The sequence below is a fragment of the Pan paniscus genome, chromosome 6, assembly GCF_029289425.2.
Source record: "Pan paniscus chromosome 6, NHGRI_mPanPan1-v2.0_pri, whole genome shotgun sequence".
In the NCBI taxonomy this organism is placed as follows: domain Eukaryota; kingdom Metazoa; phylum Chordata; class Mammalia; order Primates; family Hominidae; genus Pan; species Pan paniscus.
Window position 1 is genome coordinate 168,966,060 of NC_073255.2, and position 22,949 is coordinate 168,989,008.

Sequence of the window (22,949 nt, forward strand, 5' to 3'; positions counted from 1 at the left end):
GCTGTGAGTAATTTAACGACATTCCAGGTATAAAATTGCAGCGAGACTTGATTCATTGTAACCATTTCTGGAATGCAATAAATGCCAATGTTCCATTTTATAGTGGGACACCAGAGATTTCAGTAGTAGCTCCCAACCTTGCCATTCCCAAGGAGATTTGTGTCATTGTCCCCTTAGGGATCCCATGTCTACCAAGCAAGCTATGTTTGTCAAGTAAAGGGCTATCTTCACAGGCTTTATTTGTAAAAAGCGTGAACAAATAACCTCACTCACTTTTGGTACCATGACCAGCAGCTAGCCACGCAACTCTGGTAACTCAGCTGAGTTCCAAGCTTCCACCAGACAGGTATACTCTGTCACCTGTACACAATCAGAGCCTCTGACCAGGTGAAAAACCCAGGTTCCCATGGAAAGGACATAACTGTCATCAAAAGCAAAGACTCCTGTAATTTCTCTCACCAGCTGTGGAACCTTTCACAGTAGGCAGGTGGCTCTGTCAGGCTTTTTGCAAACAGTGCCAGGGACCTTCTTGCTGCCTTTATAGTCCCCGAGGTGTAAGGAATCCTAGGTTAGGGGCCACTGTGTCTGCAGTGAAGAGACCATCACTAGGGGAAACAAAAGAAGCCCAGCACTCTGCCTTCACAGTGTCTTGCCTCATGGTAGTGCACTAAAAGCCCTGTCCATTTCTCCAAAGAGAATATCTAGAAGTATATATATGTGTGTGTGAGAAAGACAGAGAGAGCTGCTGGGGTGGAGGGCAGGGAGTTGAGAGTAGGGTAGAATAGGGCTGGGGCCCTGACCATCTCATCTAGAAGTACTGGGTGACATGCCTCTCCTGAAGACATCCTCTCTCTGAGGTCAGGTCCTTGCTGGGCAGCTCCTGTCTCTTTCCTATTCCCTTTGCACTGGGGAGGTTGGATCAAATCAGGGTACGTCTGTGGCCACATACTATTGACAGGTGGGCCAACTGCATGACCTCATCTTCAGCAAGTTCTAAATCAGCTGAGCTGAATGGCCACTGACAGCCCAGTGTCTGTGGGTGTGGGGCTTAAGTCTTGCTGAGAGTCTACCCTGTTTTTGATCCCAAGCCTGCCTGCTGCTAAGTGGTCCCATCTTCTCTGCAGGGCTTTGTCGATGCTGTCTTGACCCCTCCTGCTCCCCCACTCCCACTCCCTAGCCAGCACCTTGTGCCTGACGCTGACTCATGTGGCACTACCTCTGCTGGGTGAACCTTGCTTCCTTCTCACTCCTGTTGTGCCGGCCCCAGTGCTGGGCTCCTCCACTGGGAAGCCTTACTGATCAGGAAGAACACAATTAGGCTCTGTTAAGGAACTTTAAACAAGCATTCTCATCTGCTGGCTGTGCACTGAGGAAGGGAAAGGGGAGCCTGGGCCCCTGTGCTTGAACTTGCTCCTGTGGGCATTCTGCCTACAGTCCTGTGGGCATTCTGCCTTCAGGTGAGCCCATCTCCAGGAAGTCCTTCAGGACCCCTCCGAGCTGCCCCAGGCCTGACCTGCTAAGAAGGAGCTGGTCCCACCACTGGCCTTCCCTGGTTCTTTTTGCTGAGTTGCTCACAGCAGGGAGGAGGCCAGCACCCCTGAGGTTCTGACATCAGGCCTCTGGGAGCAGCCATAAAGATCAGCACCCCACAGAGCCGCATCCTCCACTGTTGGCCAGTCTGCAGGGTCCTAGTCTGTGGATTTCTATGGGGTAGTGGGATGCCAGCAGAAATCCTGGGCCCAGAGAGTGACAGTGCGTATCTCACATCTGCCTTTAGGATAGCTCTGTAGTGACTGGGAAGATGGTCTCCAATGCCCTAAACTCTTTGGAAAGAACACAGCGTTGGCATCCCTCCACACACCTCGAGGATGAAGATGGAGGAATGAAAGATATTTCCAGCCTGATGCTCTGATATTCCCAATATGTACCTTTCAAGGCCCTGCACAAGTCTTTTCCTCTGTGAATCATGGGAGGGTCTCTCTGGGCCCAGCAGAACGAGGCCCCACACCCTGACTTCCCCACTATGATGCTTGTGGGGCCTGCTGAGCATCTGTGTGGCCTCCCTGACCACAGGAGCTGCAAAGAAAGGGTCAAGTTCAATGCACTTCAAGTACCCAACTCACTCATGATGGATACCATTAATGTTTGACCCATGAATTAATGAATATGTTAATGAAATGTCTATATCTCACCTCTAGACTATATCTTGCTCCCAGGGTGAACTGTCACCGTTTTATGTATTTGACTGGATGGTTTCCATAGGAGGCATATTTAAATATTTAAAATTCTTAACCTTTTTTCATGCCGTGACACACATGATAGATGACATTCAAATGTGTGGCACACTCTAGTCCAAACCCCAGTGGCCTGCTGTGACTCCATTCTACTTACTTCTGAAAAGCTGACTGATGGCAAGTGAGTGAGGCCAATGTTGCTGCAAGGATGACCTTTCAACTCTTCCAAGTTAAAATCAGAGGAAATCACTACTAAAGTATGCAAATGTTTTGCTACTGGTAATGACACAAAAACTACAACTAATCACAACATGCCACTTCATGGTGACAACACTGTTGTGTTTTGTCTGTAAGATGAAGGTAGTAGTTAACTGCTAATTGGAAACCAAGAGACTCTTCTCCCTTTTTCCAGATTTGGCCATAAGCAAAAGCTCAAATTCTTGGATGAGGGGAATGAATACTGAGAATCCGCAGTGGGGCTACAAACCACCATTATTACAAGGTACTTGGAGGCAGGAATGGGAGGGGAGGATGGGTGGGGAGATGGTGGGAGGGAGGACAGGTAGGAGGATGGGTGGGAGGAGAGATCGGAGAAGAGATGGAAAAATAGATGGCAGGACAGGAGTGAGGGCAGGTGGGAGGATGGATGGGAGGACAGGCAGGAGGATGGGTTAGAGGATGGGTAAGAGAATGAGTGAGAGGAGAGAAGGGAGGGCAGGTGGGAGGACGGGTGAGAGGATGAGTATGAGGATGGTGGAAGGATGGGCGCAAAGATGGGTGAGAGGACAGATGGGAAGACTGGTGGGAGACTAGATGGAAGGATGAGTGGGGGATGGGTGGGAGGACAGATGAAAAGATGAGTGGGAGGGTAAAGAATTTCTAGAAGACTCAACATACTGGCAGAATCATCTATGCCATTCAACCAAGAGTTATTGAGGCTTCCTGAATTTATATGCTTCCCTTTTTCACCTGCTCTGAAGAGAGGACCAGCCAGGGTAAGCCCTATTTTTTAGTTGTGATGGTGCAGAAAACCTTCCCCAAATACATGCAGAGCACACTCCGCAGCAGTGAGCCTCTAAGTAAAAAGTCCTGGGAGGACTGTCTCCATTTGACCAACAGCAGGGGAGCAAATTCAGAAGTGACCAAGCTGTGGCCAGGTCACTCTACCATCATCCTCAACTGCAGGCTGCCAATTTCCTTGGAATGGGGAGGTGGGAGATCAGGTGTGCTGTGGTCCCAGGTGAGGTCTGCCCTGCCGGACTTTACTTTCCCCTCCAGGGAGCCAGGCAAGCTTGGAGGATACCTCTTCTGGGAGTGGGAGTGGACTTGTCCCTCCATCACCAAGTGAAGAAGCACTCTGGGCTTGACCTCAGGCCTGTCTGTGCTGTTTTCTCGATCTGTCTGTCTTTGTACCCCGGTCCCGAAAAGGAGAAAAGATTTGGGGCTTCAAGTAAGTGAAAGATGACTTTCTTGAAAGTGTCAGTGGTTGCTAAGAAACGAGCGGGATAGGAAATGGAAACCATCAAATCACTCCTAAAAATAACCCAATGGACTGAGTTTACTTGTGAACTGCAGCAGCTGCATGGCACAAACCTCACTGAGCGCCAAGCAGAAAGGAGACCACTTGCTCAGCCCATGCATGAGCCTCAGCTCTGACTACGCAGCCTGTTCCTGGGAAGTGTCCTTTATGCAGACACTTTATAAATGTTCCCAGCCCTTCGCAGCCCTGGTTTCCCCTTCCCCGCCTGGGGCACTATCACAATGACACTGTGGCACTCGGATGAACAACAGCCCAGCTGCTGCCTCTTCCCCCTCTCCCTGCTGAAGAATTGGCTGTCCACATGGGAGGGGCTGGAGGGCCTGCTCCTGGCAGCTCTATTGTTGGAAGAGTGAGCCACTGTCTACATAGCAGGAGGTGAGAGCCTGTCTAGGTGACTCAGACATAATCAGACACTAGGACAAAAGAGTTAGTTTCCTTTTGGACAGCCGGGGTAGCATGTCCACCACCTGCATCAGTAGGAAAGGAGGAGAGGGTATCAAAGAGCAGAGGGGAGAGGGAAGAACAAAATCAAACCCTTTTAGTGACACTAATGCACTGAGGTGGCCAGGACGCTACTCCCTCTTAGTTATTTCCTTTTTATAAGGGAAGGCAATTTTCAAGTATAAAGACAGAGGCTGTCTCTATCATAGGCAAAATGATAAAGTTCATTTTGTCACCAAGTCAAGAACACCTTCTGGACTCTTTTACTCTTCAAAAAGGCACCATATCTGAGCTTCCCTCTAGGTTTCCTATATTTAAGCTACTTAGAATTAAGAGAAAGTCTAAATGCAGGACTGCCCTGTAGAGTTGTGCAGGTTATTCACTGCACAAAGGTACTTGGACAAGAGGATGAGCTGGGGGTGACAAAGCCCATCATTCAGCAAACTACGCACTTGGTGTGGGGCTACCTCATTCTGTAGGAAGGGGCATCTTTCTTAAACCATACAGAGGCACCATATGGGTTGGCAGAGGCCCTGTCTGAAAGTAACGCAAATAAGTAGGAAGGTTATTTGGGAGTCAGCTAAGAGGCTTGGGATCTAGTTTCATCTTGGTTCTTTAAATCATCTTGGGCAGATTACTTAGCCATTCTGCATGTATATTTCTTCACCTTCATGGCATAAAAGGAGCTTATAGTTCCTGTCCTCTCCTTAGTACAGGGCTTCTGTGATGAATAAATAAAGCTTCAGCTGGTTGCTTAGTTCAGGTGCTTGGCGTATGGAGCTGATGTGGCTCAGACAAACCATTAACCTTCTTTACCATGAGTCAGCACTGCCCTAGGAAGAGCCCAGCCCTGCAGCTGATAGGGGGACCTTCAGTCACGAGAGCTCTGCAGGACACTGGGATTTGATCACAACGCTGCAAGAACCAGGGCATTAAGAGCTCATGCAAGAGTCAAGGGATGGAGAGAGTGAGAAACTGTTCAGACAGTGACAAAGATATCCCCAGTGAATGCTGGAAACTGCCAGCCAGATGGGAGCAGATGGGTAGCGGCCTCCAGCCTTTTCTGCAGCAATGATGTAGTTTGGCCCCTTGAAGTGTTATGATGACAGTTTTTATTTATTTTTTGGGGGGTGGGAGGTGAAGATTAGAGCTGGGAGCCACATCTCCTTTCTGGGCCTAGAAGACATTTCAGCCACTAGGCTCCAGGGCCTGTTATCTAGGGAAGCTGAGCTACCATGGCAACCTCTGGCCAAGTTTTCCTATTCTGGTTTCAGGGGAGAGCAGCACTGGGACTTGGGGGTGTGGGTGTTGCAGTGGCAGGATTAGGCTTTGTGAATGACTCATCTGGAAACGCAGCTGGTTTTTGATGGGGAGGGGACCTTTTGTCGAGGGAGCTGCTGGCTCCAGCAAGGGGCCCTGACTTGGCTCCGTGGCCCAGCACTCACCTCTCCACCCAGTTCTTGTAGCTGGGGATGTCCTTGGCATACAGCAGCTTGTTGGAGGGCGAGTCCTTGCCCAGCCGGTGCTCTGACGTGGAGCAAGAGTCCATGAAGGTCTGAGCCACCACAGAGAGGCAGGCGTCTGTGATGCTGTTCTTATGGATGTCAAACACAAACTGCGGGTTCTTGATCATGTTGACCCAAAACCTCAGGGGCAGGCTGTGTGGAAGGAAGAGGCAGAAGGTCAGGAGAGACAGGGCAGTGGGGCTGTGGTGTGGGTAGGAGGGGTCTCTGGAGAAGGAGAGAAGCCTGGGGAACTAATAGAACTTAAGAGCCTTCTCTCTGCTGCGGATGGGATGTGCCAGGGAAGGGAGGTGAGGCAGGTCTGCAGGGCCCCAATTTACCTTCCAGGAAACTGAGGACTGGCAAGGCTGAATAATTCATCCAGAGATATAATGTTGGTAGGTACTTGAGAGGACTTGATACCCAGCCTTGATGGCAGGGCTCATCATCTTCCCTTTGGTCTAAAAGGCAGCCATGATGTATGCTATAAAGTGGAATTTCTAACTCTCTGTCTGTCTGCTCCTAAGCCTGGTACAAGAGCAACTAGTTGGCAAACTGTAAGGAATTGCTTGGAATCTAGGCTTTGTGTCTGACTCTCTGCCATCTACTGTATGACTTGGCAGAAGTCACACCCTTCCTCCCTGCCTGGGCCTCTCAGTCTACTCCTACTGGGGCTGAGAAGTACAGTGTAGCTGACTGATTTTTCATTTCTAAGCTGGCACGCTTGAAACCCCACATTCACCCACCTCATGGGCCCCATCGTATTCCCTCCCCCTCCAGTTGGCACCTCCTGCCCACCAGGAACTGTGCTTGCAACTGGGGATACAGTGATGAATGAGACACATCCTCTGCTCTCAAGAAGCCTGCATTCTGGTGGGTTCATGGAAAGGCAGACATGAAACCAACTACATGCCGGGAGGACTGTTGGTGCTAGGACCAGGGATGTGTAGGGTCCAGCATGGGACCAAGGGAAGCATCAAGCCTACCCAGAGGGCAGTGTCCAGAATGCCTTCACAAAGGGGGCATTTGATGGTGGGAGTTTTAAAACTTGTGTAAGTCTTTCCTTTCCTTTCCTTTTTCTTTCTCTTTTTCTTTCTTTCAATGGAGTTTTGCTCTGTCACCCAAGCGGGAGTGCAGTGGGGCGATCTCAGCTCATTTCAACCTCTGCCTCCCGGGTTCAAGCGATTCTTCTGCCTCAGCCTCCTGAGTAGCTGGGACTACAAGCACCCATCACCACACTCAGCTAATTTTTATATTTTTAGTATAGATGGGGTTTCATCATGTTGGCCAGGCTGATCTCGAACTCCTGATCTCAGTTATCTGCCCACCTCTGCGTCCCAAAGTATTGAGATTACAAGGCGTGAGCCACTGTGCCTGGCCTGTGTGTTTCTTAGCAGGGTGAGGCCTGGAGGAAGGGGGTGGAGGATGGGCTGCAGACAGGAAATCTGCATTAACAAAGACAAAGAGGGAAAAGTGTGCCCTGCAGTCTGCTATTGTAAGCCTGTTGCTTATAATGTCCCAATCCTGGGACCTTCTGCCCCTTTTCGCTGTAGCCAGCCCTGCGGGCTATAATCCTACGGCTTCCAACCAGCCTGCTTGGACGCAGGTGGGAAAGAGGGCTAGGCACCATGAAAGGGATTGCTTACTTCTTTCCTCTGCTCCCACCTCTGCCTCCTGCCATTTCCCCTGATGTTTTATTGTTTTGGTTGTTGTTCTCACTGATGGTAATAGTTAGAATATTCATTATGTGTTTGGCTTGCTCGTTAGAACTTAAATTCTTTGAATTACATCATTTCAATAGAACCAGTACAATATTTCTATACTTGTTCTATCTCCCAGCAGCCAGCATGTACAAATAACAAATGCTATTAATACAGGAAAACCTAATGTTCAAGACTGCCAATCAGTCAACAAGGATCTATTAAGTTCCTACAAAGTGTGCAGGGCGGGACTCAGGCAGGCAGCATTGAGGTCTGACAATGTTTGGTGGTGTTTGCTTCATCCCTGGAAATCCCTAATAGGAAATAATGGGATGGCACCCGGGAAAGCTCAGAGAGCCACAACACCCAGGTGAAAGTAGGGGTCACTCCAGCTGCCCAGCCTTCCTGACAGCTGGGCTTAGAGCCCTGAATGGAGGACTCACGACTTCCCAGCTAACGAAATCTCTGTTTACATCTTCCTGTTGTTCCACAAGTTACACCAAGGATAGGGACTCTGGGAGTCCACATTTGCTCTGCCGGTTGTTTCTTCCCTATGCTTCCTGGTCCTCAAGCCAGTTTTGCTGACAGGCACAGCAAACAGGGAAGCCACAGCACCCACCTGAGGTTCCCGCCTAATGAAATATTAGCATATTATTAACATTAGTGGTGGCACTAATCTCTGGTTGATTGCAGCCACTCAGGCTAAATGAGCAGGAGGTTTATTTAAAAGAGAAGAGGTAGGGAACTGTGGAAGAAGAGGGTGGGGAGAGGGTGGGTTACACCTTGGGCCAGGAATAAAAAAAAAAATCACTTTTCCATCAGAGACAATTAACTCCAAGTCAATATGCAGATCTTAAAATTCCCAGACTGTGTCTTGCTCAGCATAGCAACAGATCAAGTCAGGGTTGGGGGAAAGTGTCCTCAGGGTTGGGGGAAACTGTCTACTTTCTGGGATTTCCTTTGCTCAGACCTGAGTACTTGCAAGAGCTGGCATCCAAGAAGATTTGGCTCCACTCCAAGGACATTATGGCACCCCTGGAGGTGGCCTTGCCCCAGCAGGAGGGATGGAGTGAAAACAAATGGTTTAGATACCATTGTAGGTGATATTCTTGCAATGTGCTACTAAAAGCAGGTCGAAATGTTTAGAAAGACCCAACTTTCTCCAGCTAGGATCAAGAGAAGTTCTGGGCAGAGCATTTTTTTTTTTTTAATTTCCTGAAGGCTGCTAACATTCAATGGAGGCAGTAAGTAGGAAGACTCACTAACAGAAGCAGATTGGTAGGCTGGGGACATGCCTCACTGAACAGCTCCCAGTAGTCACGCCAAGAAGTCTAGAAGAGTTAAACGCATCTTACCTAAAGGCAGGTCCTGGGAGATATCAGACCCAGCACAGCTTTCAAAGGAGGAAATCGCATCACAAAGTTTTGCTACACTGAGTGAGCAATCTAGATTTTTGAGTCTTATTTCAGAAAGGTTGGAAGAACCCCAGAACGAAGGTCTTCTCTCACTAGGAGTTAATATGGGAGCAAACCCCATGCTTTGGTTCTGTGGTCTCAAACTTGGTTCCTGCCTGGTTTTTCACATTCAGCAGGGATAGTCTCTTCTCCCGGTGAAGACAATGAGGAGCCAGAGTATACTACATTGAATACAGTTTTGGTACCAAAGCCTGACTTCTGCCTTCATCTGTGCATTGCTTTGGGGCCCAGGGCTAGGTGCCAGGGTGCTTGGCTGAGCCCTAATGCCTTGCCCATCCTGGCAGTTGTTGGTGCTGGGCAACAGGCCCACACTGCCTCAGAAGAATGATCTGGGGAAGAAGATCTGGAAAAGCTACAGGGAGGCAGTTCTGGAAGCGATGGGACAAAGGATAAGCCAGCTTTGCCTCAGGTAGAGCTCTCAACCAGAGACCACCTTGGCTCTGCATCTCATCAATAATTATTGAGACCCAGCTTTATGCAAGCTTCTGTACTAAGTGCTGAATACTGATGTGCGATCTTGAAATTTCAGCCTGAAATACAAATTAATCACAAGTGAAAGGAAGGATGATCCATGTTAAAAGGAGAGAGGGGATCATAGGGGAGAACACCTACAGTGTCAATTAGTACTTGGAGAATCCTGTTGTCTCAAAGGAAGACATAGTGGTTAAGGGCAGGTCTCTTCACCACACAGAGCTTGGAAAAGAGAAGACAGCAATTGCTTGAATAGAATAGGAATGCCCTTTGTTCACCTGGCTGGTTCCTAAGTGTGTTTCAAAACTGCTTGCAAGTCACTGTTAGACATTGCCCTTCTAAGATCTGGTTGCACACGACACATCCTCCATCTTCCATAGCATTTGTCCCACACCAGCAGACTTCCTTGCCTCTCACCCTCATCTGTCAGTTCATTGAGGGCAGGGCCATGTCTGATTAGCCCAGTGTCTAGCATAATCACAGGCACCCAGGAGGTACTTGGATGGGAGAGTGTCCTGGCCGTGACATTTGGCATATTATTTCTTGCTTCTTCAGCTGGTTCAATAAATGTTTGTTAACTGACTAAGTGATAGGAAAGAAAGATGCACAGACAGATTTGACTAGAGGGAAGTAAGAGAGGGAGTGAGCACAAAAATCTAGGAAGAGTGGATGGGGAGGACCAGAGAATGTGCCTGCTCAGAGTCCCTGCTGATGAAAACAGGCTCTGGCCAGCCCTTCTCCTGGAGGCCCAGAGTCCCACCACCATTGACTTGAGGCTGGGTGGGCTCAGGGCTCCAGATGTGCCCCCTGCCCTCCCTTCACTCACCAATTGCTCTTCCAGGTATGGCGGACGTGCGGATCATGAATGCCATGCTTATCAGCCTGCTCATCCAGGAAGTCAAACATGTACTTGATGGCCAGGGGCAGGGCAGAGCCACGGTGTGCCGTGCTGAAGATGGTCTCAAAGAGGTCATCCACAAACTTCTGCAGTGTGCCCTGGAGAGGCAGGATACGTCCAGACATGGCTCAACTCACGTAGTTCTGAGGATGGCTTTTAAAACCTGCCTCACAGACCTAGGCAGGGGAGGATGGTATACAGCCCACCCTACTTGGGTAAAATTGGGTAAGTCCATGCATTAAATCATTTTTTCCCATTTCATCTGTCTCTAACAGCTTTAAATTTCCCCTGCACATGGAAAAGAGATATAACACTGATGACTGGACCTACGTAAGGCTTCCTCTGCCAACAACACGGTTTGGTTGAACACCCTCTGGCGGTGTTATTTTAGCACTTTTCACAAATGCTAATGAACACTCACTTGGTCAGAGCAGACAAACACAATCTGCTGGCTTTGTTTGGGCATTACTCACACTGGCTAATGAACAGTGACTCACTTGGCTCTGCAGAGAGCAGAGCTGAGCCCAGTCTCAGGAGTGAAAGACTAGCACTGCAGGCAAGCAACGTCCCCAGAACCAGGATTAGAAATGGTGCCGGAGGTCAGACACAGTGGCTCATGCCTGTAATCCCAACTTCTGGGAGGCTGAGGCGGACGGATCATTTGAGGCCAGGAGTTTAAGACCAGCCTGGCCAACATGGTGAAACCCCACCTCTACTAAAAATACAAAAAAAAAAAAAAAAAAAAAATTAGCCAGGCGTGGTGGTGCATGCTTGTAGTTTCAGCTACTTGGGAGGCAGGAGGATTGTTTGAACCTGGGAGGAGGAGGTTGCAGTGAGCAGAGATTGCACCACTGCACTTCAGCCTGGGTGACAGAACAAGACTCTGTCTCAAAAAAAAAAAATATATATATATATATGGTGCCTGGGAAGTCGTGATGGAGCCCCGACTTCCCCAACTTGAGATTGTAGATGATACCCCAGAGAAGAAATCATTCTTTTATAAGGCATGGCAGAAGAATGTGAAAAGAGGCAGTTAGAGTCTCAGTATTTCAGAAGGGCATGGAGAAGGGGTAGTAACAAATCTTCAGATTGCATGCCAACACTGATGTATTGGCAGGGTTTGCCTGGAGTTCTGGATTGAGAAGGATTCTGAGGTTCGGTACGGGGAATGGTCAGCAGTGCCTCCTGGGGTGGGTAATAGAGTGGGCACCAGCATGAATGCTGGGTACTGGCTACTCTGGCATTTCTGTGGGCTGATGAAGTCCCTCTCCATAGCCTCTGGGCTCCCTGCACCCAGTTCTCAAGTCTGATACCTTAGTGGCCAGGAGTCGGGTCAGGTAGATTTCAGACACCATCTTGCTCCCCCGGTCCCCCTCCTTCTGGTCTCCGTGCTCGTGGTTCTTCACTAGATGCCACATCTTGACTCCACTCTCCAGGTCAGGAGTGATCATAGGTGTCCGTGAGCGGAGGCTGTCGGGGCTGCCCGTGTACCGGATCATGTTTTCTGCCAAGGCAAGGATCACCCCCCGACATATGTGAGGCCACACGGCCTTAGCCCATCACCTTACCATGCATCCCTTGCTCCGGCAGAAGCCAACGACTGTCTGTCTGATCATTCCTGCCATTGGCCGGTGCTGTCACCTTGCCTTGGTTTGGTGCATTCCCTGAAACTGGGATGCCTTTCTCACCACCTCCAGGAAACTATCTGTGGCTAATTCTACCCACTCAGATCTCCCCCTTCTTCCTGTACTCTGCATCGTGTCAACCCTTAATTATTCAATTTGTAAAAATATAAGCCTGTACTTTTTTAATGCTTTTCCTTGTAAGAGTTCTCAAGTCACGTCTCAGGATGTGTTCTGTGCAGCCAATTAAGTACATACTTAAGAGCAGGTAGCCTGTCTCCCTCAATAACCGCTGATCGGATGAGTAATCGCTGGGTAACCTGCTCACCTTCGTCTGTCCTCCCTTCTGGCCTGTGCCAATTATTCCTGTTTATTTGCTGAAACTCCTGCCAGTGTTTGTGAAGTGTTGTGAAGTGAGTACTGAGCAGGAAAAAGAAATGGCGGTCCTACTGTGTGCAGGCACTCTTCTCTGTATTCATCTATTTATTATCTAGAACGATCCTGTTCAGTCGGTAGATTTTTCAGTCTCTTCTTCTGGTAAATAAATAAATAACCAAGGCTCATAGTGGTCAGATGACTAGCCCCGAAGCACACAGATAGGGCAGAACAGGGCTCCTTCTGGCTTCTACCCCACCTCCAGCACCCTCTCCCCACCACTGCAGAGCCTCGCACCTGGTCTGTACCTGCACTCCACTGCAAAATAACAGTGGCTCTTACAAATCATTTAGCCTCTGTGCACCTGAGTTATAATGTACTAATCTGCATAATAGGGGGAAATAATAATTACTTAATTCACTAGATTGTTATGAACATGATGTGAGATAATAGCTATCACACAGCCTGGAAGACATTCATGAAAGTTGGCTTTACTTCTTTTGCTCGTGGATGAAGGTCTTGCTTATGCATCAGAGTGCCTGACTGAAACCAGGGTCCCCTTCCCCCACCTGGCTCTCTTCCCTGATGGTCAGCCTGCCTGATGCCCCATCTCCCCTCTCCAAGAGTCTCCTGCCTTCTGGCTATGCTGCTGTCATGACAACAGCTGCTCAGGACACCCGGGCCTCCCTGGGACACTCGGTGGGATCTTACCATATTTACTTGCTGAGGTCCTGGAGACGGTGGAGTTGTTCACTGCGTTATAGGCTGTCACCTGCTTGGACACTAATGCCACCACAGAACCATCTGGCACCTACAGGGAAAAAGCTTCTCAGGGCCTAGGCACAGCAGCTCTGCCACTCCAGGAAATAAGGACAAATCATGATGAACTTGGCACTAAGGGGAAATTGGTGCCTTGCTGGAGAACTAGGGGACTTTGGAGGCTGTCAGCTTTCCTTGGAGCAGAACAAGACACAGATCTGGATACTGACAAGTATTCAGTTTTGTGGCTTCTCTTGGAGTAACTTCTGGCAAGAGCTCCTCCCTAGCATTCTCAATCCCAGTGCTTCCCTGGAAGATGACCCAGCCTTAAATGCCCAGAGGAACTTCTCAGGAGAGCCTTCCTTGGAGCCTTCCTTGGGGACTCTGCCCTGCAGAAAGTGTGCATGTCAGGATGCTATCTCCAAAGAGGTCAGGGTTTCCTGGTTTCTTGGCTGAGAGACACCAATTTCCTCTGGATCACTAAGGGAACATGGAGTGCTGGTGAGGGACTTGGTGTCTAGCCCTGTTATTCCAGGGCAATGATTTCCAGGGCAAGCGACTTGTAGTTGGCTAGCTCCTCCCCTTTCCACATTCCCCTCACCTGGTAGTGGGCCAGTGTGTTCAGTCGCTTCCAATCATTCTCAATCTTGGTGGTGATGTCTTCATCCTGCAAGATCATCCTTGCCCCACTTCCTTGTCGCCACTCTGCCAAGAGAGCGGTGGTGTCTCAGAGAGGCCCTATGACCCCCCCTGTGGGGAAGCTGAGGACTCTGTGTAGGTACCTATGCAGTGCTAGCTCAAGGGTGTATCCATTGCAAGTGCTAGCACAAGCTCCTGCGAAAATGGTGTGCCAAAGCTCTCAACGCAGAGAGGCCCTGAGTTCCAGTTCTGGTTCTGAGCCCAACAAACTATGTGACCAAAATGGGGCTAACATCACTTATCCACCCTTGCCCATCTGCTTGCTATGAATGGCTACATCTGTAAAAAGTAGGTGCTCAAAAAGTATTGGCCAAACAAAAGAGGCACATAATAAAACACTAAGCTTTGACAAAGCATGAGGCAAATGCAAAGTGGCATAGTTGTGGTAGCGTGACTTGTTTGGAAGCTCTTAGAGCTGCAGGCTCAGTCACTGAACAGCCCCAGACCTGTTCCAGGGGTGTATCCTACAGGGTGAAACTGGCAGGTGTGTCACCCTTGTCAGGGAGATTGGGTCAAAGAGTGTGGAAAACATCAGCAAAACCCATTCTCACGCCCATGAACATCCCATTCCCTGCAAAGTTTATGTAAATGATATCAACGTTGTAATCTATCCAACACCTAATTGTTTGATGTTACAAGGATATATTTACATCCCCATATTATTCTCATGGGTCCAAACACCTACAATACATGGGCTTACTGATGGATCACACATGGAAATGGGAGGCTGTTTCTCATCAACCAAATCCCCACCACCATACTTGGTACAAATCACGTGTAGGTGGAGAAGTGCACATTCCTATCTCGAAATGTACACACATGAAAATCCATGTGCATGTCAGACACACATAAACTCATGCAGCACACACATGTATGAGCTCACGCATCCACACATACCATTCTCATGGACATACACCAGAAAGGAAAAACAGCCTCTTAAATTCAAATGCAACATGTGTTCCAGCCAAGAAGCCAGACGTTTGGTTTCCAGGCAGCCCAGATCCTGCTCAATGCCTCTCAGATGCTGATACTTCTGAAATGTGCAAAGAATGCTGGGCTCGTTCAGAGTGTCGTTAGTTGCTGGATTAAGTGGCCTGGCAGTCACTGCTTGACCCACCAGGGATTTCTTCCTATGTCTCACAGAGCCACATGTTCAGATTCTCTTCCTCGTTTCCCTCCTGCCAAGGCTGGTCCATGACCAGCCACATTTGTGGCAGAGAGCACCAATTCCTCCCTGCATTGTGTATTTGTTGTGGTCTGTGCTGCCAACCCCATTTCACAGATGGCATGCCCTTTGGAATAGCAGAGATGCTCCTAAAATCTAAGCCCCTTGCCTCCAGTCCCTGGGGCTTCCCTGCTGCCTGATTTAGAGCTTAGCGTCATGTCAGGTGGTCAAAGGAATGAAAGCATAGGGACTACATGCTTGTTCACTGGAGCAAGAAGTCTCTGGGGACCATCCATCCCTTAGTCCTGTGGATGTCACAGCTGGGATTGCTCATGGTGATTATGGTCTGGGGTGGTTAGACTAATAGGCAAAGGGGAAAATGCCTCACTGAGGTATCTGGTCACTAGTGTTTTTGCTTGTTATTGTGTTGTTTTTTTCTTAAGTTTTTTGTTTTGTTTTTTATTTTATGGAGGTATGCATGCATGCACTTTTGAGTGGTTGGAGCAAAGGAACAGGAATCTCTCCAAGCTGGCCAGACAGCTGATGTGCTGTGCAGTTGGATGCTGGTGGGCACTAGTCTGGGTTGGGGAGTATACGGCAGTGAGCCTCCCCCACTTGCATGGTGAGCGGCACCTGGTTAAGTCAGAGGCTACATAGGGGTGGAGGAACAGCTTTGGGGCACAACAAAAAAAAGAGCCAGCATTCTGCTTTCCTCATATTTGGGGTAGGGAGAGGGATGCAATGAACTCAGCTCTGGACACTAAGTCCTCTGGCTGGGCCCAAGGGAATCTCCTCCACTGAAGTGACCATGGGGCTTGCTAGGACTAGAAGGAGAAGGTGCCAGTGGAGAGACAGCCCTCTAGCTTAGCAGCTGCAAGGGCACTGCTTGCTGATAAAGAATTGTAGCACATCTCAGGAGCATGTGAATGAATAAACCACATGGCCTGGCCAACTAGGCAATGACAATTGGTGACTGATTCTGGGCCCCAGGGCAGGTCTTCCTCCATGATGCACAATTCCCCTTAGAGTTGTGCAGCGCACAGCCCGGGCGGCCATACTCAATAACCCTGGCTGAGTCATGCCCGGAAATTATGAGAATGAGAGTCCACCTACCTCCATGCCCCTATCCAAAAAGACTGGGTAGAGCATGGTCATGTCTCCTTGGGAATTATCTCAAAAAGTCAGGAATGTTTCCCCAAAAGCCAACATGGAGAGAGGGGGCTGGAATCAAGAAGTACACTTAGCTTGCTTTTAGATCTCTCAAGCCTATTATTTTGTTATGTCCTAGACAGAAAAAAATTGCTATGTGCTTTTTTTCTGAAATATCAGAAAGGTGAAAGAATAAGAAGAAAGGAGAAAGAAGAAGAGAAGGAAGAAGACGAAGAGGAAAAAGAAGAGGAGGAAGAAGAGGATGAAGATGAAGAAGAAGAAGGAGGAAGAAGAAGGAGAAGGAAGAGGAAGAAGAAGGAGAAGGAAGAGGAAGAAGAAGGAGGAGGAGGAGAAAGGAGGAGGGGAGAGGGAGGGGGAGAAGGGGAAGGAGAGGAAGAAGAAAAAGAAGGTAGTAGTTGAAATTGTTGTTTTGTAGCATCTACAACTTAGTCCTGATGAAAGAGAGCCCAGACTGACGGGCAGCTGGTGTGGGCAGCTCCATCCCTGAGGCTTTCAGGAAAGAAGCAAGGATCACAAGTAGCCCACCCAGCTGAACCCAGAATGGAGGAGAGAGGGTGGAGTATAACTGGCGGGCAGCCCCACATTCCCTGGCACAGAATAATTCAAGTAGGCTGACAAGGAAAGCCACTCCTTAATGTCACTCTTCTCTACCCAAATTCCTTACTTTTACCCTATTGGCCAGAACCCACTTTCACTTCCATACTTACCTGCCCTCCTTCCTTTCCTGAAACCCCTTCTTCAGGCCAGTTATGGTCTCTATTTTCCCTAGGCTCATCATGGAATGTCTCAAGAAGATCAGATAGTGGGCATGGGCTCAGCTTTCTGGAGTGCTCTTGCACGACTTCCTGACCTTCTCTCAATAGAAATCTGAGCCATAGAGCTCTACTGAGTAAAGCAGGGGCCAGGAAAAGCCAAGGTCAAAGGCCATCGCAGGTGGCTTCCCTCTAGCCCAGGAACAGTGCCCTCTCCTAAGCTGCATGGCTGGGCTCATAAAATCTCATCCCCACCCCAGAAGTAAAGATCCCAAGGTCAGGTTGAGTCAGCTGAGGATGAGACAGCCCTGCCACCTTAGATATGAAGGCCAGCACCCTGGTCCCCTCACGGTGTGCACGACTGGCTGAATCAGCCTCAGGAGGCCCTCTGTGAGGGCGGTATCTAACTTTGTGCTTTGTTGCATATTCAATGTGTGCTTAGTTTTAATACCAGTAATGAAAATAAATAGAACCCAGGTCCCCCAGTGCTTGATCCAGCCCTCTTTTCACCAGATGGGCTCCTTCTGTCTTGCCTATAAAAAATGTCACTAAAAATATCTCTCTTTTGAGTCTCTACCTTGCTCTGTAGGAGGTGACCACATTAGGACAGCCAAGAGGCAATGTCATAGCTCAGCCAATGGCCAGCATCCTCCCGTGAAGGCTGAGCCTCTTGGGCATTTTTTGCCTGCCCGTGGGGCACAGTGAGAAGCTGGAAAATACCTCCCAGGCATCAAATGCTATGAGATGCTGAACTCAGAGAGAGCTGTAGCAAATCCTGGGGCAGAATGACTCCTCACAAACACCTTCTCCTACAAAAGAGGACACCTACAGTCCCATCTCACAAGACGCATCTCCTGCAGTCTCTGTGGTGAGAATCCATGTCCAGGAGGTGTTGCAGCTCCACGCTCACTCATTCACCAAAGAACACTTGCCATGTGCCCCCAGTGTGCTGGGCATGGCCAACTGGGCATGAGAGGTAGTTAAACAAGGAAACGGAATAAAACATAAGCCCTTGCCCTTGAAGACTCCTTGTGTGGAGAGGCTGTGCAAGAGCCTGCTGGTCAGGGCAGGGGTGAGACAGGGAAGAGGAGCTATGGGGAACTGGTGGGAAAGGGCTGCCCAGGTTAAACTGTGAAGCATGAGTAGGCGTTCGCTGGCTGGCCAGGGGGACAAGTGTTCTGGTCCAAAGGTGGCACTCATGTTGTAGTTCAAGGGATCGATGAGTCTGAGCAGGAGAAAGTTGAGAGGCTGGAGAGGTGTAGGGAGGTCAGGAGCTAAGTTAAGAAAGATCCAGCATGCCATGCCAAGGTGTCTGGAGCTGAGCTGAGGCCAGGGAGACAGAGCGGGGAGGGGATAAGGAGAGGAGAGCATTATTAGAGGGGCAAAGAGGCATGAGCCCTGTCGGGATGGCCACCTTTGTCCAAAGCAGAAGTGGCAGCGAGGACCTAAGTGAAGGTGGTGGGGCAGGGGTGTGGGTTTCAGGGACGCTCAGAAGATGGCCAGGTCATGCTTGCAGAGTCTCTAGGAAGGGGAGAGGTAGGGGGACCCTGGCCTGCCTCCAAGTGTGTGGAGATCCATGTAATTGGCAGTGGGAAGCTGAGGCATAGATAGGAAAGAGATCCTCCACAGGCCAACCTGGAAGGAGATGCTTGCATGGAGGACCCCATTGGCCTGGCTCTTGAAGAGTCCCCTACCTACCAGTAGGTGCCATACTGAGAGGCAAACTCTCCCCAGGGTGCACAGCACCTCATAGTTCTGGCCCTCACAGTGTAGACATGCAGGTGGGCCCAAGGGCACCCACACATGCACACTCACACATGTGCACACACACACACGTACACACCCACACACATGTGCACATGCACCTTTTCCACCAGGCTGGGGACCCTTCAGGCTTTGCAATAACCCCACTTCCAGTCTTCCTATCATCATATCTCCTCAGACCCATCCCAGGAAGCTTCAGGAAGGGCTGCTGAAGAAAGGAAAGGGTGGAAGGAGCCACTAACCAGGCTAAGTAGAGCCAGCAAAATCGACCTGCACAGTCCACGCAGGACCACCTTCATGACCACATGCCTGGACCTCCACCCCTGCCACCTTTTCTTACCTTGGGGGCACTGTGAACAGGTTCTCACTAGGAGCACACACCGGCACTGCACAGGGCCCACTCCACCCTCCAAACCCCGGGCTGAGAAGGAGGCTGTAGGGGGAGACAAGATTCTATGGCTCTGCACGCCTGTCAGCAGGTGAAACCCAAGGAAACACCTGGCAGGGAGCCCTGAGACCTTCAACACCTGGCCACGCTGAAGTGCTGGGACCAGGCACCGGAGAAGAGCTGGGAGAGCCAAGAGAAGATCAGAGTGTATCTGCTAAAAAGGTCAGAAAATTCACCTGGGAGCAGGAGGGGTGACATCTAAAAACGTTCTGGTTTTTTTTTTTTTTTTTTTTTAATTATTGTGACAGCAAGTGTGACACCTGGTGCTTAAAAGAAGAAGTTCCTGAATAGAAGTGCATTATTTGCACTGAAGGTACTAGATCTTTGTAAACTGTAAAGTGCTGTGCACTGGTCAGTTGTTGCTATTTGGGGATGCCTGGAGAGCGAAAGGCAAACGCAGGCTGAGCCCCGCTTCCTGATTTAAGAGAGACAAGCTAGAACTTAGTAGATATTCTTGAATGTGGAACACAGGGCTCTGGCATGGCTCCAGACAGTGTGGTGGGTCAAAGAAGAGTTTAGAAGGCAGGTGGTGTCAGTGGGAAGGAGGGAAGGTGACCCTGGCATTCATATGCATGGCACCAAGAGAAAATTGCTAGCTCTGACCTTTCTCGCAGCAGCTCTGCCCGGCAGCCGGATGCCCTGCTCCAGGCACCAAGCACAAAGGACAGACACACTCACAATCCAATTTGTTACATTTCCACCTTCCAGGGAGAGAGGGAGGTGAAATAAAAAAGAAAGAAAAATCCCATTATCTTTATCTGCCCTTCCCATCAGGTGCAGAGGAAAATGCAAACTGGGGAGACAGCTGCTGTGAACTCTTTATATTTCACTCAGAAGATAGTGTATCTTTTTATTGCCTACAGGAATTACTTATTTGAAAAAATATATCCTTTCAGCTTGCTCGACTTGAGCCACAAGACAGAAAGAGGGTGGTGGAGTTCTGGGGGCTATTGATAGAGCATTTGCATTAAACTACAGGAACCTCTGGAGGTCACGGACAGTGGCAGAGGGGAGACGAAATGGGCCGCAGAGGAGACTGCGTGTGAAGGGAATGGGAGTTCTCTCCACCTCCCTGCTGTGTAACCTGGGCCCAGGCACTGTGAGAACTCAGAGAACTGAGCTGCAGATTCTCCATCTGTGCAGGGGAAGAGAATGGCACCAGTGATTTCCCTTGAGGAGTGAAGGGAGGAGGAAAAAAAGCTCCTTAGTTCAGATAGAAAAATGTACTGTCTCTGCTAGTCTGCTAAGAAGTGGGGAACATCTCCTAGGCACCTTGGCACCTCCAAGCCTGGCACACAGCTGGCCACAGGGTAGGATCTTCTCGTGTTTGTTGAAGAGTTTAGTGATGCAAACAGGTACCTACCCTGCCCAGATACCTGTGGGTGGAAAGGGACATTTTAAACCTGGTTGTGGGGACAGCCTCACGTGTAGCAGGGGGAGTGCTACCTGGGCACTGTGCCTTAGAGCTCTGCCTCAGTCCCAACTCCTCCCGCTGTGGTCGCTGTCCTTCCCCAGCTTCCAACACATTGCAGTGAAGGTGGGCCCTACGGTTCCTGGGATAGTTAATTCTACGTGTCAACTTGGCTGGGCCACAGTACCCAGATATTTGGTCACACATTATTTGATATGTTTCTGTGAGGGTGTCTTTCTATGAAATTAACATTTATATCAGGATGGATTTTGAATAAAGCAGATTTCTCTCCATAATGTAGGTGGGCCCCATCCAATCAGTTGAAGTCCTGACTGGAACAAAAGACTGACCTCCCTTGAGAAAGTGGGAATTCTGCCAGCAGACAGCCTTCAGACTTGAACTGCAATGTTGCCTCCTCCCTGGGTCTCCAGCCTGCCAGCCAACCCTGCAGATTTTCGACTTGCCAGCCTCCATAATCGTATGACCACTTCTTTAAAATGAATCTCTCTCTCTCTCTGTTTCTGGACATACACACACACACACACACAGATGCACACGCTCACACAACCCTTGTTTCTATTTCTTTGGAGATTCCTTACTAACGCGGTTTCCCATCTTGGCTCCTTAATGCCTGCACAAGTCTGGCGAGGGAGTAGAGGGAGAGGAGTGGGAGAGCTCTGATGAGCTCTGAGGAGCAATGAATAGACATGTCAGGAGTGAGCAGTTAGGCAAAGCCAGGGGCCACAGTGATGATGACAGGCAGGAGCCAAAAGCCAAGCAAGAGCGGGGAGGGTTGGGCTGGATTTACTTGGGACAATGACGGGGTGGTGCAAAATGTCTTTGCTTCTTGCTGAGCTGGCCTGGGATGGGTGCTCCTGCCGTGCCAGGGGCTGGGCATCAGGAGAGGGAAGGCAGCCTTTGCTGGATGCCCTCAGCAGTGGGAGAAGAAAGCACAGCGGGTGCGGGGAGAAAGTCAGGGGGCATGCTGTGCTGTCTTGGTCCTGTCCAGCCCATGGGGCTGAGTGAGTGCCAACGTGCTATGCGTCCCTTTGGCATAAATAGTCACACCTTACATTTGTAAATTGCTCTTAGGCTTTCAAAGCACTTTCACCTACATGATGGGAACAACTTGCCTTGCTTCTCTCTCGCCGTGGGGGCTGTGATTGAATAGTGTGGAAAAAGCATTTGGGTCTCTGAGGAGGCCCCATTTTTCTTGCGATGCAATCTAGCTTTGGTAAGAAGCCTAGAGCTTTGCAAGCAGCTCCAAACTCTAGATTTAAAAGGAAAAAAGGGAACTTCTCAGAAGAGCACCCATCATGGTTGAGCAGGGAGATGTTGCTGAGCAGCTCAGTGTGATGCCCCTTCCCAGTGAGAGGGGGCCCTGAGGTTCAAACTGCCCTAGGCCTCTCTTTGTTTCTGTCTGCTATCTGTCCCTGGTGTGGGGATCTTATTCCTCCAAGTGTGGCCCAGCAGCAAATGTGATGGCAGAGGGATCCCCCCTGTTTGTTTGGGTGCCTGGAGCTTGAACATTCATGGTGAGCACTGGAGACCTGTTTCCCCTGGGAAGTGGGTAGCCTTTCCCTGGCTTGTGCAGCCTCTGGCTGGGGAGACCAGCCACCCTCAGGCAGGTCCTTGTTGCAGAGCTGCTCTTGGGCTTCCTTTCATCATGGCAGGTGGCAGGAGCGACTGTGCCTGCTTTGTCTGCTGCTGTTTCCACTCCAGATAGTCTAGAACTCTGGCTTCAGGAGGCTTTGCATCCCATAAAAGACTTGCCTTGCTGGGTTTACACTCCCAGGCTTTTTAAGGGAGTGATTTAAGGGACTCTCAGGACAAAGTTCACGGGGCTGCCTTCTGTGAGCCCCTCCATGGGAAATCACCTATTCTTAAGCACAGAAGCACACATCTCTTCATGCAGCTGCATGCAGGTGCTCCTTCTGTGTTCTGGCACAACTTTGCAATCTCAGCTTCCAGCATGAAGGAGCCTGCTCCTATCACACCCCCGCCTCTTGGCCCCACTCTGTCTGGACTCTCCTCCCACCTAAATTGCATTAAGGACCCTGCAAAGCTGAAGGTGCCCCCTGCTATATGGCCCACAGATGAAACAAAGGAACAGTGGGTGCTAGCTGGTTCCACTACCAAACTCAATTCTCCCTGGAAAAACCCATTAAGGAGTTTGTTTAGACGTGGGGAACACAAAAATCCTCCTTCCAGGAAGTGTTCTCTCTCCCACTGGGCCGTAACAGTTTCCTCACCCCATGAGTCTGTGGGCTCTTCATGGCAGCAAATCAAATGCACACAGACACACAGGTCTGGTCTGGCTCTAGGGGCACACATGTGAGCACACACCCATACCCCTCCCCACCACCATCACACATTGGCTTCCTCTGTGTCCCAGAAACAGCATACTCAGAGATACCTCCACAGTGGAGGGAGACACATGCTCACCGAATCTCCCTCCCTCAATATCCAAGCTCAGAGCACAGGGCCAAACACCTTCAGCCAAGAGCCAAGAGAGAGGAGATG

At 49.7% G+C, this 22,949-nt stretch overlaps 1 protein-coding gene across 2 annotated transcripts in view; it reads right to left on the bottom strand.

Moving 5' to 3' along the window:
* PLXNA4 (plexin A4) overlaps nucleotides 1-22,949 on the bottom strand; it is a 452,604-nt gene that overhangs the window by 11,825 nt on the left and 417,830 nt on the right. For both annotated transcript variants that reach the window (XM_003813461.5, XM_034965007.3), the window contains exons 26-30: nucleotides 13,619-13,722; nucleotides 12,970-13,069; nucleotides 11,575-11,765; nucleotides 10,190-10,359; nucleotides 5,661-5,873 (exon numbers count right to left, since the gene is read on the bottom strand). In XM_003813461.5, the coding sequence (XP_003813509.2) occupies nucleotides 5,661-5,873; nucleotides 10,190-10,359; nucleotides 11,575-11,765; nucleotides 12,970-13,069; nucleotides 13,619-13,722 (778 nt within the window). The remainder of the gene's footprint in view (nucleotides 1-5,660; nucleotides 5,874-10,189; nucleotides 10,360-11,574; nucleotides 11,766-12,969; nucleotides 13,070-13,618; nucleotides 13,723-22,949) is intronic.